The sequence below is a fragment of the Limanda limanda genome, chromosome 13, assembly GCF_963576545.1.
Source record: "Limanda limanda chromosome 13, fLimLim1.1, whole genome shotgun sequence".
Classification (NCBI taxonomy): Eukaryota; Metazoa; Chordata; class Actinopteri; order Pleuronectiformes; family Pleuronectidae; genus Limanda; species Limanda limanda.
Window position 1 is genome coordinate 5531751 of NC_083648.1, and position 19983 is coordinate 5551733.

Here is a 19983-nt window from a genome sequence, read left to right on the forward strand (position 1 = left end):
GAAGCTGCACAACTAGAAATATAGGTGAACAATGACTAATCCGATCAGTATGTCAACGCTTCATTTGATAGGAAACGTGGAATGTGAAGCTAGGGTGGGAAGTCTAAATTTATATACGTCATTGTCTAAGCAAGTATAACAGGACTGGATCCTGCTGGTGCTTTGTGTCGACACTGGAGAGGAACCCGACACTGAACGGATCATCATGAAGACGCAGACACTTGTTATCTAAGACTGTGGAGAAGTGACGGGCGTCTCACTGTCACACTCGCTGGCTTCCAAAGCTGATTGGTTTGTGTTCGGTGAGACGGAGGCAGCGAGGGTGCAGCGGAGGGCGTGGAGCTTCCTGGAATTTAGAAGACAGGGGAGTATGTTCCAGACGGGTTTGCACATATTTTCCATCAAAGCCTTAATTATTAAACATTGTTGAGGTTCACTCCAAATGTCACAAAGCCTTTCGGTCAAAAGATGAACTGACAAATGAGAGAAAAGATGAGATTTCTGCACAGATATCTCCAAAGATTTTCTTTTTCTGTGTATTGGAGGAAATCTGGGGTTTTATCTTCCAGGAGGATGTTTACTAATCTCTGCAACTCGATGGTGCTCAGCCCCGTTGGACCTTCTGACGTGTTCCAAGATATTAGATGTATAAATGTTAAACAGTGAAAAGCACAAGAGCTAAATTGTAAGAAATATAAACAGCCCTGAGACATCGTTCATATAGCACTTCCACTTCATTAACCTGCTTTACAGGAACAATGCCTCTTTATCCTTAAGTCTTTAAATATCATACTGTATCATATATCAAGCGTCCATTAAACCAAACCTTAAATTACGTCAATAAGTTTACTAATGAAGTATCCATTTTCAGTTGTTAAGTTGTTGAAATCAATGGTCACCTGCTTGAAGTGAAAGGTCACGTTCTGCTTCTTGTGTCTGAAATCAATCAATCATTGTTTCAAAACTAAGATGATTTGATGGTTTCTAAGAGCAGAGATTGAATTGTTAATAGTAGAATTAATTTCTGCCAACAGACACTGGATCTTTAATATTGTGTGGTGAGGGACCCATGACCTCAGTGTTTCCAAAATCCTGGGATTGGAAAAGTAAAATAAGGCATCATTTTATTTTTTTATACACATTAAGTTGAATATGTCCTTGTATCAAATAAAATGGGTGAACTGTTATAACATGTAATAAAAGCATTGGTTTATGTTTGTACTGACAGATGCACTCTCTTGATTGTTTTTAATTATCATCGAAAAGATTAATAAATGCTTTTTACTTTCAAAGATTTCTGCTTCACGTTGATGATTAACACAACAAACCAAACTGTGTGGTGACAGTTCACTGCTCCAGATCTTTTCACTTGATCTCTCTCTGCGGCCCCCCCGCTCGGTCTGCCCCCACAATGACCCAGGTTGGCCCCGGCTACCTGACATCCTACTTTTCTTTTGAGCTCTGATTTCACTCACCGTGGGAAGTTGTAATTAGTGCATTGGGTTACCATGGCGATCAGCCCCGACCTGTTCTCAGAGGCTTCCAGGCCCCCGACCAGTATCCAGTGGCTGGGGGCAGGAAATGAGTGTTGTTGGAGGAGCCGTGGATTTAAATCTGGGAGTGAATTTCATCTCGATGGAGATCACAGAGCGACCATTGTCCTCTCATCTGATTCACACAAATCACACTCAGATATCTAAAGGGGAAATATGTCCTGAAGTCACATATGAAACCAAGTTTTAGAGCAAAATAAACTAAATGAACACTTGGCTTTTAGATGATTAGCACTTTTATTGGGTAGAAACACAATAAATAGACTTTGAGCATGTTATTTGTGTAGTTTTCTGTCAGCATAAGTAACTTTAGGCGTCTTTGTCTATGAGATAAATACAGAAAGTGAAGCCCAAGTCCAGAAGCCAATGCTGCACACCACAAGAGCGCCATCTAGTGACCGGGATGGTAATTCATATTTACAAGGTGAAGATGAAGCACATATTGAGAAAATACATATTTGTGGCTCATGTATAAACCAGCTGATAATAACAGTGATGCTCGTCAGTGTCCTGCAGCTGAGTGACACGTTCAGAGGACGAAGAGGGAAGTCCACAGTGATGACTCCTCTGGTGTTGGACAGATGAGAGCATCATAAACATCCAGTCAGGGCAGAGCAAACAGAGCCAGACCATAAAAACACAGCTGGTAAGAAATAAAAGAATCAGATTTACAGTGGACGGCTCGAACCATGTGAAAGACAAACAATGAGTGGAGGACAACAGCCAATGACAAAGGCTGAGAGACATGAGGGACGGACGCTTCTGTCCATCCACCGTCAATCAACCTGCCTGCGAGAGATGTTTGGTTAAACTGTAAATAACAGTGTGCGATTGTCTAAAGCAGGGCCGTTCTATTGGCTTAGATAACAGACAGTTATTTAAATAAAGTTAATTTGTATAGCACATGTGAAGAATACATATATACGCAAATACTTTGGATGTCTAGAAATAATTTATATAAAATACACCTCTTAAATATAAATATGTCTATGTCATAGGAAACAGCATAAAACACGGAGATTTAAAGGCATGAAACAGGCTGATAATAAATTTCATTAGATATAAATTACAGCAATGAAATTACATTATATTCTTTAGATGCTTTAAAATAAATAAACAATAAAACAAATGATATTGTTGACTTAAAATCTTTCATTTTAAAAGCTAAACAACAAACAGCTGGCCTCCTTTTCAAAATTAATGGATTCAAAAGCTAATATGGAAAAAAGTTGCTTATCCATATTTCATCGTTAAGATCTTCATAAAATTAAATGTCTTTTGCATTTAGTGTTTGTAAAAAAAGCTTTAATTGTTATTGTTTTTAATAAAATATGATTAAAAACTATTTATATACCCAAAGTATTTCTGCATTCACAAGAATAAATCAATTATTTTAAACTACTTCTTTTATATTTCATTTTTTAAGCTTTTATGTGATGGACATTATCATCTGACATATTGTAGAGCAAACAATTAATTGATTAATCAATAAAATAATTTATTTACTATGTAAAGTAATAAATGATCAAATTATGACAAGCCCACACATATCAGGGATAACATGGAAACAGCATAATCAATCAACAATATAAATCAATCAATCATCAATCTTGTAAAATATTTGGAAACCTCCACCCAGCTTTATAGAGAGGTAACTTCCATGCAGTATCAGTACCTGTAGGTGTGTATCTCTTTACACACAAGGTTCCCAGGTAGTAAATCTAAAATGTTAATTTATAGCTGCACAACAGAGACGTTTAAATTGAAACCGAACAGACGAAGAACTTCTCTTCCCAGCGCACAACTCGACATAGTGACACACAACTGCATCACAGGTGAGACACATCGCGATTTCTTTCTTTAATCAGTGATGCATCTTGTAAAATGTTGATTTATAAATATAATCTATCACAAAATGCTAAATTTTCCACATGAATTTTAAACCTTTTGCAGGAATAGTGTAAACATGACGGTCTCTTACTCCCTGGAGGTGGCCAACGTGAGGTTTGGAGGTTTCTCCAAGCTGCTGTTCAGATGGAAAGGAAGCATCTACCGGCTGCTTTACAAGGATCTCCTGGCTTTCTGTGGAGTTTATCTGTTTTTCAGTTTGTTTTACAGGCAAATAAACTCACTTTTAATCGTTTTTAATTCTGCTATCTGTCGCCTCATGATCAGGATTTTAGTGTTTGTGTCTTTTACTGTTTGATGTGCTTCACAGGTTTCTCCTCACCCCGAAGCAGCAGGACTTGTTTGAGCGGATCGCCCTTTACTGTGACCAGTTCACCAACACCAACTTCATCCCAGTTCTATTTGTACTGGGTAAGTGTGACTGAGCTGGATGTGACTGAAACCAGTGAAATGAGGAGACACTGCAGGTCCCCTTGTTTTATTTATGTTTTATTTGATCCAGGTTTCTATGTGACCCTGGCCTTCAATCGGTGGTGGGGTCAGTACACCAGCTTTCCGCTGCCTGACAACCTGATGATGGTGGTGTCTGGAAACGTCCACGGTGCCGACGAGAGAGGTCGTCTGCTGCGGCGAACGCTCATGAGATACGCCAACTTGTCTTCAGTTCTCATTCTCCGCTCCATCAGCACCAGAGTTCACAAACGTTTCCCCACGTTGAAGCACATTGTGGAGGCTGGTGAGACTTTTACTGTTTTATTCATTTCATAACATTAAAACTCACACAGGGAAATATCCTGATTGCATTTGAAAATTCTTGAAGAGTCAAGTAATATTCCTTTAAGATATCTAAACTTTTCATAATTAAATGATTAAAATAAATTACCTTATCTTTGTAGTGTCTATAGTTTGGGGAGTGATTCAACTCTTTCAGGGTTGCAACTAACAGTTATTTCTTTATAACCGATCAATATGCAGATTATTTTCTTTCACAGACTCTATCCGATATATTCAATTTATCTATTTTTTTTGAAAGAGGAGTTGTAACCATCAATAATATGGAATTTTGTCTTGAGATTACAAGACTATTAAAATGGGTGCCAATCATTTTTAATCAATCAATTGATCAGTTTATAGCTCTGCTTGCTTCTTGTAGATGTTTTAATTGTTTTGCCAAAGTATAAAACTTTCATGTTTTCCTCTTTTATAAAATTTGAAACCTTTGAATGACAAATATTTTTTTGTTTTACTCATCTGATGATCCACACGTCTGATCTGTGTCCAGGATTCATGACGACACTAGAGCTGGACAAGTTTGAGTCGCTGCACTCGGATTTCAACAAGTACTGGATGCCTCTGACCTGGTTCTCCAACCTGGCGTCCAGAGCCCGAGAGGAGGGACGCGTGAGGGACGACATCGCCCTGAGGCTCCTGATGGATGTGAGGGATTCTGCAGGAGAACAGAGCAACTAGACACACTCTATCTTATAAACTACCAATAAGAAAACAGATCAAATACAACCACAACACGTGAATAAATATATATTGTAACTGTACTGTAACTTTATATCGTATACTGCTCTACTGTGTTTGCAGGAGCTTAACAACTACAGAGCCAAGTGCAGCCTCTTGTTTCACTACGACTGGATAAGCATCCCTCTGGTTTACACCCAGGTAGGAAGAGCCATGGACCCAAGAGTATTTTACTTCTACTGGAAGTACTGCAGTATTTATGGGTTTATTAAAACAGTATATTTTATTTTCTCAATCGTGAGCTTTCTGTTTGAGATGCAGTTTTACTTTGTCACTTTTTGAAACTGACCCGACCATTGTCTCCTTGTTTCACCTGTGCAGGTTGTTACTATTGCCGTTTACTCGTATTTTGCCTTCTGCTTGATTGGCCGACAATTCCTGAACCCAGAGAAGGGATACAAGAATCACAACCTGGACATGTACGTGCCTGTGTTCACTCTGCTGCAGTTCTTTTTCTACACCGGCTGGCTCAAGGTAACACAGCACGTCCACGGATCACCGGTAGGAACAGATTTAGTTTAGATTTCTGTGATCAGAGTGATTTCATTGTGTGTCCTTTCTGCAGGTGGGGGAGTTGATCATCAATCCGTTTGGAGAAGACGATGATGACTTTGAAACCAACCAGTTGATCGACAGAAACATTCAGGTTTTACCTCTCTCAAGGTTTCTCTCCATTACAACCACTGTAAACATATGGAATAAGTCCTCACTGGATTCTCTCCCTCTCTCCTGTAGGTGTCCATGCTGGCAGTGGACGATATGTACCAGAACCTGGCTCCACTTGAGAAGGACAAGCACTGGGCACAGAGACATTTCTCCGTCCCTTACACCCTGTCCACAGCAGCAGAGGCTCTCACACCAGCTTTCAAAGGCTCCACATATGACATGAGGTTAATTTAATTTTCACTTTTATATCTCATCCCTTGTGTCCAGTCCAGAAAGAGAGCGAAGAACCTGAGCTTAAACTTTCTCCCATGTTCCCAGGATGAGTGCAGAGGATCTGGAGATTCACCAGCCTGCAGACACTGCAGTAAAGAAACAGTATTTACATCTTATGGGTTCCCAGGGTGATGGTTTCCTGCAGAGGGCTAAAGGAACCCGTGGTGGGAGCCTCCCTTCTCTGGTGGATGTCTCATCACAGCCAAACCAGGAGGAAGATGTGGATGATCCTCTTGAAGGAGACGTCAGAGCAAACGACTTCACAGAACAAGAAATGACACTGATTAAAGTTACAGTGGAAAACCACCAGTGAAGTTAACCTGACATGTAGCTTGTGTTGTATCTTGGTACCTGTGCTGCAACCACACTATATATAAAATATATATTGTGATTGTTTATTTTTTTCAAATTAACAAAAATGTAATTTTGAAATAAAAAATATTTGGTGTTATTTTGCACTGAATGCATAACAGCACGAACTCATTTGGTGATGTCTTTATGTTTTAATCCCTTCACCCACATCATTCATTACTGATCTTACTCTGATGATGACACACCAATGCAAATTAATGAATGTAGAAATACACAGATTGCATTTTAACTCATGAAACTGTATATAATGTTATTTTATTTATTTATTTATTATTTGGCTGCGTGATGTGTTCAGTCTTCAAAATGCACCATGTAATAGCTAGACTGCTTTTAAACCACGTGGTGCTGCTTTTATTCTGAAGAGCACAAAACACGAACTTGAGTCTCGTCCTCACAAACATTATTCATCAAATCAAAGCTGGGAAAAGTCAAATGGAGCCATGATAGACATCTTTTTAAAAAAACTGTGACTTAATAAAACTTAAGTGTTGTTAACTTTATTCAAATGCAGAAAACAGCTGCGAGACTTTTATTCTGAAACGCCAACACACACGACGGGAGGCGGGGAGGGTCAAAGTGCGTCTTCCGCGTTGTGAGATCAGTGAGAAACTCCCAGACAGCGACAGATGAGCTTCTCATTCAGATCCTCGACTCCAGAAAAGGTGAATTTCACACAAGTCCTCACAAGCTGCTTCAGTTATTCATCTCTGAGCAGATTCAACGTGTTTAGCGGAATTTGTGTTTGCTGTCTCACTCCTGCCTTTAAGAAGGAAACTTTTCCGGCTTGATCAGTGAACTTTGACCCCTGATAATCTATAGTATTATATGATATCCAGTTTTGAGCCTTTTAGACTCGCCTTGGAGACAAAGTCACATGCGAATCATCCCCGCAGAGTTTGATTTGCGTTCATCGAAGCTTCTGATTTCACGAATGTTCGCTTTTGTTTTGGTTTGTTTGATTGAAGTGTCCAGGGTAATGGTGTGATGTCAGCTGACGCCCCCTTCCTGCCACTGCTGAGCTGCTGACTGTCATCACCTTCATCACCTTCATCCTCCTCCATCTTCCTCCATCCTCCTCCATCCTCCTCCTCCTCCTCATCATGTCCCCGGGAGACAACCCTCACCTGCTGCTCGGCCGGATCCGCTTCCTGAACCGATGCATCGAGAGCTTCCGGAGGAGCGAGCCGGTGCCGGAGTGTCTGTGCTACGTGCCCCGAGAGGTGTGCTACAAGATCTGCAAGGACTCGTCGGCCGCCTCCGGAGCGTCCGGTGGGGGGGCCGTGGCCGGTAAGACCCTGGTCCCGGTCTTTGAGAGTCCCCATCAGGTCCCGCACAGGACGTGCAAGTACAACATCGAGCCCAAGAAGGGGACGGGTATCCGGACCACAGGGGAAGAGTACTGCAACAGCCAGGGCCTGTGGGTCAAACTCAGCAAGGTACCAACCGGCCTGGTTCCAGTCACACCATCATCACCACACTCTGGATTTAATGCTACACAACAATCACAGCGTAACACAAAACAACAACACAAACACATAACCCCCTCCCTCTATAAACATAACACACATCTGTGGATGTCAAATAGAGAATAAATACAGAATAAAATGAAATACAGTAAAAACTCGTACAAAAAGAATAGGATGTGCAGTAAAATACAATAAGAGTCGGTGTTAGTTATTGCTTTGAGGTAACAGTTCATATTACTACACAATAAAATACTACATTACAAGTAAATCCCTGCTTTGTAAGTAATACTTAGATATAGATCTGTTTTTGTAAGTATTTTTAGGAGAACGTCCGGTAAATGCTGCAATTTATAAAGCCCCATGTCTTCTGATTGTTCAATATATATATATATATTATTATTATTAATGTGGGGGGGGGTGAAACGCATGTTGACATATTGATCCATCTGTGTTTCCAGGAGCAGCTGGAGGAGCAGCGTCCAGGTCAGGAGTTGGAGGAAGGCTGGATCATGGTGTGTAAACACACGGAGGGAGGCGACAGGCTGGTGCCGGTGGAGTCACCGGAGACCGTCAGCAGGCAGCAGCAGCTCCTCGGCTACGACCACAAGCCCTGCAACCGCTGGGAGCAGGTGGTGGATGTGGAGAACGCCCTCTACATCGGAGCCAAGCCCAAAATCGCTGAGAGCGACAACGCTGCCGTCCAGAAGTTAAGGTGATACAGTTTGTGTCAGGTGGAATGAAAGTGTGGAGACCTGTTGGGAGGTTTTTCTACAGCAGCAGGTTGTGATGTGTCTCCCTCGAATCCTCCAGGTATGTCCCTCCCACCTGGACATATGAATGTGACGAGGACCTGGTGCACTACTTCTACGACCACATGGGGAAGGAGGATGAGAACCTGGGGAGTGTGAAGCAGTGTGTGACCAGCATCGATGTCTCTTCATGCTCGGTTAGTCACGAATGGGCGGCTGTTTTTTTTGTTTTCTTATTTTTCACATTTTCTACTTGTTGTGCAATAATGCTGTTGTGCAATAGGAGTAGACTTGACGTTGGCTAATTATTAATAATCATGAAATATGATTATTAAAATAATAAAAATGATCTATCAAAAATAATTAAATTATTAATTGAAGATGATCAGTAATCAAATAACAATAAAACCACTAATGAGAAAATAGGAATTATCAATTAGAAAGTACAAGCTATCAATTAACAATGATAAGGTTATCAACCAAGAATAATGAAAATAATTAGTCAAAAACAATAAAATTATCAATTTAAGAATAATACTATCTATATTAATAATTGAGAAAGGGGGGCACTACCCTGGTTTCCAGGGACCAACATATCAAGCTATAATTATCAGTCTCATAATGATAAATGTCAAATTAATAATGTCAATATTTTAATATTAACGATTACTTAATAAACAGTGAAGGCTTCTAAGTTCGAGCACAGGCAATCATAATCCAGCTGTATTCACACACTTATGCACAAATAATCACAGACTACAGATACTTTAATTACAAAAGTATTTATTAAAAAGGGGAAATAAAGTTATAATGTTATTCAATGATTTATCATTTTAACAAGCTCCAATATTTCAAAGATAAACACAGCAGCAGCACTTATCACAATTCAGAAAATACATGTAAAACCTGCGGTCTACCTATGCATGTCTGTCTCTGTATGTGTGTGTCTGTGTCAAAGTGTCTCTCTGTGTATGTGTGTCTATGTGTGTGTATGTGAAATAAAGTTGTTATTTAATGATTTATCATATTAACAAACTCCCATATTTCAAAGATAACAACAGCAGCTTATCACAATTTATAACACGCATGTAACCTCTGGTCCATCTATGTGTCTGTGTGTGTGTGTCTGTCTGTGTCTATCAAAGTGTCTGTGTGTGTGTGTGTGTGTGTGTGTGTGTGTGTGTGTGTGTGTGAGAGAGAGCGAGAGAGAGAGAGAGAGAAAAGGAAGGGGGCGTGGCGATGACGCAGTCACATCTAAGATGGCGGCCTATCATGATTCGTGGAATCAAGGCCTAAAAACTCTCAAAATGGCGGATTGACTACAAAACAAGATGGCGGAGCCGTTATGAATTTAGAGCCAGGATGGGAGGAGAGAGAGAGCGGAGGCGTGGCAATAATAGACTCAAAATGGTGGGTTAACTTGCGTTATTCAAGATGGAGTCTATGTTAATGACACCATGTGGCCGGAGCGCACACTGGTGGTCGTCACATGAATTACACAAAGGAAATTTTAGACAAAGAGAATTCTTATCTCTGCTTGGCTTTGGGGGCCGAATGGTTTCCAGATGTGTTCAGCCTCTCTAAGCATAGATTTAACTATGTGACATGAACTGTATTATAAATACAGATCGGAAGTGTGTATAGGTCGGTTTAGAAGGAGAGAGAGAGAGAGAGAGAGAGAGAGAAAACATGTAAGGAGAGTTCAAAGAAGCTCTTAAAAACACGCCAGAGATAGATTAACAGTGATTCACCCCTCAGCCCTCAAGCGAACGTTGTGGGCCGAGGTTCTGATCGGTGAAATCATTGCAGACTCACACAGACGTTAACAGTGCGGGCGGAGGCTTTCCTCGCGGCGCTCAACCACTAACACAAAACCCGGAAATGAACCGGAAGTAGCGGCTCATAGTAGCCGGTTAAACAATGAGACTAAGCGGTCTCGCAACAAATACAATCAAATATTAAACAATATGCTACGTATCTGCCCAGATAATCAAGTCTCTTACTGTACAACTCTCGCGATGTGCCTGCGCGTCTGCGCGAATGTGTCGGGGGCCAGTGAATCACGTGGTCTCTCACGAGCGGAGCTCCGGGCTCGGCCGCTGGACCGGAAAAGGAAGCGAATTCTTCTTGCTGCCCTGACGGAATGAAACTTCGTCTTCTTCTGTAACAGCGGAGATCGTGCTGCTTTACAGGAACGTGCGGCTGCTTGTAGCCGTTGTATATCGTGTTGGGAAAAGAATAAAAGTAAAGTCCGTGTCTCACTCGTCTCGCGAGTGAGATTCCTGTCTGGTCTTTTCAGGTTAAAACAGGAAAATGTCCTTTCAAAATAAAACGTCAACTAAGATAAAAGAATAAATGAATGAAATGAATTGAAATGAATAAAACAAACGTCTTATCGCCTCCATTAGCTTACTGGGTCGACTAGGAAGACCCCCGTGGGGGGGGGTCTAGTGGCGACGTCAGCATCGGAGAAAAGAGAGAGGACAAAGAGAGTCTCTTAAAAATACCGAGTTAACTATTAAGACCCCTAGGGGTCTTGCTATAGCTTGGGCATCTGAGTAAAAAGAGAAAGGTTTCTGGGAGCTCAGCCTTTTTAAGTCATGTTCCAGGTGACTCCCCCCTGGGAGGAGGGGTCAGGGGTCAGTGTGGCCCTCCAGCCAATTGAGTTGTCAGGATTTGGCCCCCAGGGGCGGGCTTACAGTGGGGGACCCAGGAAGTGACCTGCTGCCACATGGAGATAAGGGCTCCATGCTGGATTTTTAAATGTAAGGGGTCTCCCTGGGCAAGTCCCAAGTTTTACGAGCCTTTGTTCTAAGTCAGATCACTGGGCCTTCCCAACAATGCTTTAAAAGTGATACCATAAAATGGTGTGCCTTTCGGCATTCAATAAATGTTGTTATAAATTTTTTTTTTATATATTTAACATATTAATATTTAAAATATTAATATTTAAATCATAACTTTAATTGGTTAAAGTTATTTCGGGGCACTACCTTCAAGGGAAGGGAAAAGATAGCCAATTTATTGATTGAGTTTCATAAAAGTACTTACTACAAATTTGGAACTCTGATTAACAATTAAATGAATAACTATAATCAAATTTACCATCTAGATAGTTAGCTAAGTTGAAGGATATGCAGTTCTTGACAGAGGTTGGCAAAATTCACTTATGCAACATTAATGAAAGAACAATTGTGAAAGAAAAACATTTATTATGAATATAATAAAGTATAAAAACACAAATTACTAAACCAAGAGGTGTATATGAGTGTGTGTGTCTATGGTAGTCAGAGTGCTTCCCAAAATGGTGGCTTACCAAAAGGATTACACCTTTCCCCCCCTATTGGAACGTTTACGACATGTAGCGGGGGTCTGAGCTAATGAGGTGAGGAGATATGCGTGTGTCTGTGTGGATGCTAAGTTAGACAAAGAGTGTAGACTGAAATGCAAAGAAAGAGTTTGGTAGAGCTTGAAGTGCGAGGAGGTTTCCTCGGTGAGATGAGCTGGAAGCTGCACCGTGGCGCTCCTGTCGTTGGATGGGAAGGGAAGATGTGAGCTGGCGCAGCCAGGGTTCTCCCCTCGGTGTTGCAGGAAAAGAGGCTGGCAGCCTTGCTCCTTGGAAGGGTTGTGGAAAAAAAGAAAGAATCGGGGGAGACCTGGCCTTATATAGGTCATCGGGCCAGAGTGACCAATTAGAGTAGACTTTTGTGGCTTTTTCACACCTCTGGGTGAAGTTGTCTGGAACAAAAGGACCTGCGGCATCCTGGGAGACTGAGTTCCTTGGCTTTCTAGTAGTTCTCCGGAACAAAGGGAACAGGTGGTTTCAGGCTTTGGACTTACCATGAAGGTCGAAAAGGAGGCCTGTGGTTCCACAAAAACCAAAGCTCTTAGAATAAATCAAAGTGTATTAAAGTCATAGCCTGTTGGTCTCAGGCAGCTGTCAATCAAAAACCAAACTGATCAGAAACCCCCTGGTATGTGTTGATAGGTGGATCCCAGTGATGGAGTGAGCTGTCTGACTGATGGCGACACGGAAACGTACTGGGAGAGCGACGGCAGTCAGGGACAACACTGGATCCGGCTGCACATGAAGAGAGGCACTGTGGTAAAGTAAGAAACGCTGAGCAACAAAACACATTCAAACTAACTTTGTTTTTTTTAAAGTTGTTAATTATAATCCAAACCCTGAGCTGGCTGTATTTACACATCACAGTTACACATATCTTGATGTCTGCTGTCAATCTTGCTTTGCCAAGTGAAGCATCTCATTTCTGTGTTTCTTCACTTCTCTCTCCAGTAAGCTGATTTTGAACGTGAACTCCACAGACGACAACTACATGCCCAGAAAAGTCACGGTGTTCGGAGGAGAGGGAGACAACTTGAAGAAAATGAGTGATGTCACCATAGACGAGTGAGACTTAAAAAAAAAATGTTTCACTAAAAGCTCCTTGGGTCTCGCAGCTCATGCTTTAGTAGATATGATACTTTCAGGTGTTTTCAAACCTCTGCTCTGTCTCTGTCTCTAGTAACCTGATAGGAGAAGTGTGTGTACTGGAAGACATGACATTCCAACTGCCTGTCATTGAAATTCGAATTGAGGAAAGTAAAGGTAATGCATCTTTTATGTTTGTACATATTAAGGCTGATACTTCCTTTGATTTCAACACTTTTAATCTGTTTAATTCTCAACCTTTTGCTCCTGAAGACGGGGGAATAGACGTCCGGATCCGAGGCTTAAAGATCAAGTTGTCGTGTGAGAGGGACTTGGGTCTGAACGCTGACGTTTTCCAGTCCTCTAACCTGGTGCGCTACCCCCGCCTGCAGGGCACCGAGCCTGACGTCCTGTACCGCAGAGCGCTAGTCATCCAGAGGTAGGTCCACCTTCATCATATTGCCAGTGTTTTAACACTCTTAGTAAATATCTTGGAGTTAAGTATTTGCCGCTGGTTTTATGTGCAGTTCATGTCCAGATGGATTTAGAAAAATAATATATTTTTTATTTTCAATCAACCAATTCTTGGTTAAATCCACCCCTTGTTACTTAAATCTCAGAAATACAAATCAAACAACCTTATCTGATCGATAATAAGCAACAAGCAAATCTCTAAGTTAGTTGTGATTGTCTCACTCTGCAGGTTCATCTGCCTCCTGGACAGTGTGCTCCCACACGTGGTGCCAGCTTGGGCCTACAGCATGGGAACCTTTAACCAGATCAAAGTGAGTTAATATAAAAGAGCAGCAATAATCCCCCAAACAGCTGTTCTTTTCCACCAGATTTATAATCCATACACAGAGAGGTTTTGACCTGGGTGGCCTTTATTAAATGACTGTGAAACAACAGTTTGAAATGGATGTGAAATGAAAGTTCTTTGGAACAGCGTGTGTCTTCTCTGTCGCCCTCTAGAGTATAAAGCAGTTCCTGCTGCTGTCAAAGCGCTGCTCAGCTCTCATCACTCAGTACCTGAAGGACTCTGAGACCAGTAAACCAAACTCCATGCCCCGACTCTACATCAACAGACGTCTGGCCATGGAGCACAAAGGCAACCCGTCTCTGGACCCCACCTCCAAGAGTGCTGTGTTCATTCAGGTAACAACTAGACTCAGACACTGTTGAACTGAAAAGTGAAACTTAATATTTTACTCATAAACACTGAGAGGGATCAATATAAATAAGTGTTTGGTGCAATGGATAATTTCCATCACGTTGTTTATTCATTTAAATGTCTGTGTGATGTAATAACACTGTTATAATCATTTTTTTCCTTGCAGGTGTATGAAGGCCTCAAGCCATCTGAAAATGTTGAGAAGATCTTGGATTATAGGTTTGCATTTGTCACTATCACTGCAGATTTTTATTTTCTGAGAATGTCTGTTAGTTGAGAAAAATAAAATGTAAATCTTCCATCTTTCCTGTTGTATCTGTCAGGTGGTCGGCTTGCTACGACCAGTGGTGGGAGTGTAAGTTCATCGCAGAGGGACTCATTGACCAGGGAGGTGGATTTCGGGACAGCCTGGCCGACATGTCCGAGGAGCTCTGCCCAAGCTCAGCTGAGTGTCCGATGCCTCTGCCATTCTTCTGCCGCACATCCAACCAGGTGATCGCCGCTGCCTGAACACTGTCAGGATTCAGACTGGATTTTGCTTATTTCTTAAAGTTTCCTTTGCTGCTCCCTCAGGGCACCTTAGAAGCCAAAGATTATTACGTCCCCAACCCATCCTGTAAAGAGTTCCACAAGTACAAGTGGATCGGTCAGCTCATGGGAGCTGCTCTCAGAGGAAAGGATTACTTGGTGAGTGATGCTCACTCTCCACCTACTCCAGGTTGTTTGCATTGGACTCATATGGAGACTTGATTGTCCTTACTTCGTTGTGTGTGATCCTGCAGGTCTTGGCTCTGCCTGGGCTGGTGTGGAAGCAGCTGACTGGGGAAGCCATCACCTGGACAAAAGATTTCCCTGCTGTAGACTCTGTTCTGGTGAGGACATGGACATTATTCACATCTGCTTGTCATTCAATCAATCAACCCTGTGTGTCAGCAGAATAGATTACCTTTTACATTTCTGTGAATTTTTATTGTGTTTCATTGTCTAATGTTGAGCCCGGTCCGGACCGGACAGCGTGTTTCGTAGATTCGAGGTTCAAATGGGAAAGGTTAATAATTTAGACAAGTTCCATGTTCAAAAGTGTCACAGTAATAAGTTTATTGTATAAGAACAATACTGACAGAGAGTCTCTGGGGTTCTGCCGGACACGTCACCAGGATTTCTGGATCATGTCCAGAAGAAGTGCACACACTCATCCTAAGTCCACAGTATTTATAAAGACACAGGGTGTAACACAGAGCCGGTTCTTTCTTTGAGGGAATTCAGCTATTGGCCAGATGTATACTGTTTCCTCAAAGTGCAGTTTTTTGCAAGCATATCACTCATAAGGGAAAATCCATTCGACAAGGTGTCCCACTACTGTGGCCTTGGCAAACAGGGAGTCTGCCACAGCGAAGAGACACAACAGATTAGACTTAGAGGAGGATTTCATATCTTTTTCTCACCAGGTTTCATGAAGCACCTCATTGTATTAGTTCTGGCACGTCCTCTCTCTTTCCTGAGCATCCGTGCTTTCATTATTTCAAATCTCAAGATGAATTTCCATCACACACTTTTCTCCGAATTGTATTTTGCAGTCAGATTGACACTCAGATTGACACCTGCTCATGGTTACCAGTTGGTTGCTATGTCTGGTTCCTGTTTCGTTGCTCTTTCTGTGGTTGTGCCCTGTGTCTGACCCTGCGTCTGAGTCAAAAAGATAGACGTTATTCTAAGAAACAAACAACCCAGCATACGCTTTATCTGATATTATTCATAGAATATAGGTAAAACATAGTCATAAGATAAAGAACAAAACATAGATATCTCAACACTAACTAAGGCACCAACCTGCTGCACCCTCCTATTTGTTGAGTTATTGTCTGTCGAAGCCTATATTCGCTAGAGAAAATCTGTTTCCGAACTGCGTTGCTAATTCCACAGCTTGAAGCTACACCGAGCAGCTGCTAGCTTCCCCCCAGCTAGCTTCCCCCCCAGCTTCCACACACAGTCAGCAGGGACTCCGGATACTAACTACGACCCAGTGTTTGCTTCTAACCTGGCGGTATTTGAGAAACAGTGTCATGATAGCCGTGGAATAAATGTCGTGCAGCGGGTTTTTGCGCTGTTACCACCGCAGTTAGCATGGTGGCTAGCACGTTAGCGCCGTTATGACAGGGCGTTTTAACCATATGTGACCGTACACACATGCCGTCAGTGCTCTAACCAGCCACCGTCAGCCGGACAACTCCGCTGGCTTCACACACTTGTCACATTAATCGTAGAATCGTAGTTGTGTTGGGTTTATTGTGATACAGGGAATAAACAGGAAGTTTGAGGTCCTAAAATGCTGTCGTTAGCGGACCAATCAAAGCCAAGGGCTGTCCCTAGGCTCTCGGAAATAACCACGGATAGTTAAAAAATCAGAGGTGCACGAAAAGGCTCTCGGAGTGGGCGTTTCTCTGTCCGTTTCTGTCCATGTCAGCCAAAACGGAGAAGCATATACCAGTCTTCAGTTCTCTCCCTTTTTAGAATGATCTTTGACCTGCTAATGGATGGGTATATGAGTGTTCTTTAGCAGGCTTCTTCAACTTTAGGTACTGAACATGCCCTTATATAGTCAGAGGCCCTATGTGTGACGTCATATCATCTGTAGTTTTGGGGGTAAACATACACCCCTACAAGAATCCATACCATATTGTCTCAAGATAAGTGTGTGTGTGTGTGTGTGTGTGTGTGTGTGTGTGTGTGTGTGTGTGTGTGTGTGTGTGTGTGTGTGTGTGTGTGTGTGTGTGTGTGTGTGTGTGTGTCTGTGTGTGTGTGTGTGTGTGTGTGTGTGTGTGTGTGTGTGTTTTCAGGTAAACTTGCTGGAGGCCATTGAGAACATGGACCAAGCAACGTTTGAGTTCAGGTTTGGGGAGGAGCTGGTGTACTCCACCCTGCAGAGCGATGGCCAGATGGTGGATCTCATCCCTGGTGGCAGTAACGTGGTAGTGCGTTACGAGGACCGCAACGAGTTCGTCCGCCTGGTGCAGAAAGCTCGGCTGGACGAGAGCAAAATGCAGGTCAGACTTCAGTATCGTGACACTTGGTCCTTAAATACAATGCAACTTGGAATGTGGTTAGACTTAGTTTATCATGTGTGGTGCAGATTGCAGCCATGCAGGCGGGGCTGCTGAAGGTGGTTCCTCAGGCGGTGCTGGACCTGCTCACCTGGCAGGAGGCAGAGAAGAAAGTGTGTGGAGACCCAGAGATCAGTGTGGAAGCCTTGAGACAAAACAGTGAGTGTCCAGATGTTTCATTTAATAACACATCTGTAGGGATGTCGGCCTGTTTGACTGAAGTAACCCAACAATTAAGTTAACACGAAATATTGCAGAGACTTTTACTGACGGTGATGAATCCATGTGACTTTTGGGAACATGGTGAAATGGCAACGACAAGGTTTAATCACACAAGATGTTCAGGTCTCTGCATCATTGTTATAATACCAGAGTGTTGTTTCCATCTCCACCAGCACGATATATGGACCTGGAACAAAGTGACGGTCGGGTGCTGTTCTTTTGGGAAGCAATGACAAACTTTACCAATGGTCAGTTCATTGTTTATTTGCTAACTCTTCACAGTATTGAATATCTTAAACAGCATACCTGCCTAAATATGAAGTAATTTGTCTTAATAAACAGCAGGTGTCTGCATCACTGTGGAGATGAGGACGATGAACTATGTGTGACTGACTCTGTTTTCATATTTTGTTTCCTCAGAGGATCGCAGCAGGTTTCTGAGGTTTGTAACTGGTAGAAGTCGTCTTCCCGCGCCAATCTACGTCGTTCCTGACAATGAGGGGTGAACACACTTGAACATCTCAAAACACGAACAATACAGAATTCTGTTAATAAAATGTATCATGGATCATTATGCATTGAGTATATGTATTTTTAACTGTTTTCTGTTTCCTGATTCAGCTCTGAAACGACAGATTCACTTCCAAAGTCCTCCACATGTTCCTCCACATTTTATTTACCCAACTATCCTAGGTATAATAATGTGCCCTGTTGTGTTTACGATGTACCAGTCTCTGTTATCTTAAACTTTACATTAATATGACGCTGAGACATTATGAAGTGCATAACTGTCTGATAACTTCTGTCCTGCAGTGCAAAGGTTTGTGAGGAGAAGCTACGTTACGCTGCGTACAACTGTGTGGCCATCGACACAGACGTGAACGCCAGGGAAGAGTGATCTCTGCTGCTCCACTGAATCAATCAATCAATCAATCAATCAATCAATCAATCAATCAATCAATCAATCAAATTTTATTTGTATTGCCCATATTCACAAATCACAATTTGTCTCATAGGGCTTTAATATGGTGTGACATCAGGGCTGGACTGGGAGAACAAAACGGCCCGGGCATTTTTTGGCTCAGACCGGCCCACATAATTTGCCGAGCACATCTGCCATTAAATTGACGTAACTTATGTCTTCTAAATGTCTTAAAGTAGCTCATATTAAAAGTACTTAAGTATCAAAAGTATCTGGTGTTGAAATGTACTTAAGTATCAAAAGTACAAGAACAAAAATTAAAAATGCAAAGTGCTTTTTATAGTAGGTCTATACAGACACAAAACAACCCAAAATGTTTCTCCTCAAGATTTATCTCAACTGACTGAAAAATTACAACAACAATATGCATAAAATGTATAATTTTACCAATTTTGAACCCTAGATGCTGAGGTTCAAATAGTAATGGACCAGTGCATCTGAACTTCTAATTAACTATAAACAAGTGCCTCTTGTGTCTGCCCAAGAACATTAATAAACCACAGTATAACCACTATACTATAGGCACACAAAATAAGACACTATCTCTTATCCTATTCTAGAGGAAGTAAAAGTCGTAACAAGATTTCTGAAGGTGAACCTGCGGAGGGATAGACCAACCTCTCGCGCTGCACCACCCCCCCCCACCCCCACCCCCACCCCCCCCCACCCCCCCCCCCAGAGAGAGAGAGAGAGAGAGAGAGAGAGGTGCGCCGTGGGTAGAGGCGTGCGACGCCAACCTCCGCTGCTCAAGTAACGAGCCAGTTTGGAGAATGTATTGAAAATTGACATCATTGTCGAGTCCTCCTCGCTCGTCTCCCGGCGCACCTGCTGCTGCTGGGCTGGTGAACCCGGCACCACATAGGTCCGTCAGTTTGGCACATTTAGCAGCCTCCACCTCCAGAGACTTCAGCTTTTTTTCCCGATGCTTCTCAGCGCCACCCGGGCGTTTTTTTACTCTTATTATCCATTAAGTTAAGTTTCTGTCTCAGCAGCAGCCCGTCCCGCGACTCCCACCGCCAATGCCATGAGGTCCCGCCCCCGGTTTGTGTTGTGATTGACAGCACTGTTAGGGCTCTCTGAGCCTGTCAGCCCATGATTGATTGACAATGACAAACAATAGACCAATAATATGTGGCGATGCTGGCAACACACTGCTAGCCCTCTGTAGCCAATTGGCCGGCCCAATTGGAGGGAATTTAGAGAGGAAGAAGAGAAAAAAAAAAAAAACAACAACATAGCGGACCAGACCGGCCCACATTGGGTCAACGGCCCACCGGGATTATGCCCGGTATGCCAGATGGCCAGTCCACCCCTGTGTGACATCCTCTGTCCCCTACGGAAGAGGATTAGGGCCACTGTGGAAAAAACAAGTGAGTTCTGAGATTAAAGTCAGAATTCTGAGTTTAAAGTCAGAATTCTGAGATTAAAGTCAGAATTCTGAGATTAAAGTCAGAATTCTGAGTTTAAAGTCAGAATTCTGAGATTAAAGTTTTTTCCACAGTGGCCCTAATCCTCTTCCGTAGTCCATAACCCTCAACAACAGCCAGGAAAAACTACT

At 42.4% G+C, this 19983-nt stretch overlaps 2 protein-coding genes across 2 annotated transcripts; both read left to right on the forward strand.

The window, feature by feature from the left end:
- Positions 1-3519: 3519 nt before the first annotated feature.
- Positions 3520-6243, forward strand: best4 (bestrophin 4). The gene is made up of 9 exons (XM_061084566.1): positions 3520-3671; positions 3772-3872; positions 3964-4197; positions 4744-4898; positions 5055-5132; positions 5313-5465; positions 5557-5637; positions 5727-5881; positions 5976-6243. The coding sequence occupies exons 1-9, from the start codon at positions 3520-3522 to the stop codon at positions 6241-6243; spliced, it is 1377 nt and encodes a 458-aa protein (XP_060940549.1).
- A 650-nt stretch (positions 6244-6893) lies between these two features.
- On the forward strand, positions 6894-19049 carry LOC133017945 (E3 ubiquitin-protein ligase HECTD3-like). The gene is made up of 20 exons (XM_061084208.1): positions 6894-6964; positions 7268-7738; positions 8227-8480; positions 8579-8714; positions 12506-12627; positions 12815-12928; positions 13044-13126; positions 13223-13388; positions 13653-13734; positions 13922-14104; positions 14287-14339; positions 14444-14612; positions 14694-14807; positions 14903-14992; positions 16958-17164; positions 17251-17380; positions 17617-17691; positions 17864-17945; positions 18065-18136; positions 18257-19049. Exons 2-20 carry the CDS (start codon positions 7403-7405, stop codon positions 18339-18341), a joined length of 2553 nt encoding a protein of 850 aa, XP_060940191.1. The 5' UTR covers positions 6894-6964; positions 7268-7402; the 3' UTR covers positions 18342-19049.
- Positions 19050-19983: the final 934 nt, after the last annotated feature.

What these genes read in the sequence shown, in the direction of transcription:
- LOC133017945 (XM_061084208.1), top strand. Translation starts at nt 7,403, where the DNA reads ATGTCCCCGGGAGACAACCCTCACCTGCTGCTCGGCCGGATCCGCTTC. An exon ending in AAGAGAGGCACTGTGGTAAA is followed by an intron (nt 12,628 to 12,814) that starts GTAAGAAACGCT and finishes TTCTCTCTCCAG; the next exon opens with TAAGCTGATTTTGAACGTGA. An exon ending in TCAGAGGAAAGGATTACTTG is followed by an intron (nt 14,808 to 14,902) that starts GTGAGTGATGCT and finishes GTGATCCTGCAG; the next exon opens with GTCTTGGCTCTGCCTGGGCT.
- best4 (XM_061084566.1), top strand. Translation starts at nt 3,520, where the DNA reads ATGACGGTCTCTTACTCCCTGGAGGTGGCCAACGTGAGGTTTGGAGGT. An exon ending in CCCAGTTCTATTTGTACTGG is followed by an intron (nt 3,873 to 3,963) that starts GTAAGTGTGACT and finishes TATTTGATCCAG; the next exon opens with GTTTCTATGTGACCCTGGCC. An exon ending in GAAGCACATTGTGGAGGCTG is followed by an intron (nt 4,198 to 4,743) that starts GTGAGACTTTTA and finishes ATCTGTGTCCAG; the next exon opens with GATTCATGACGACACTAGAG.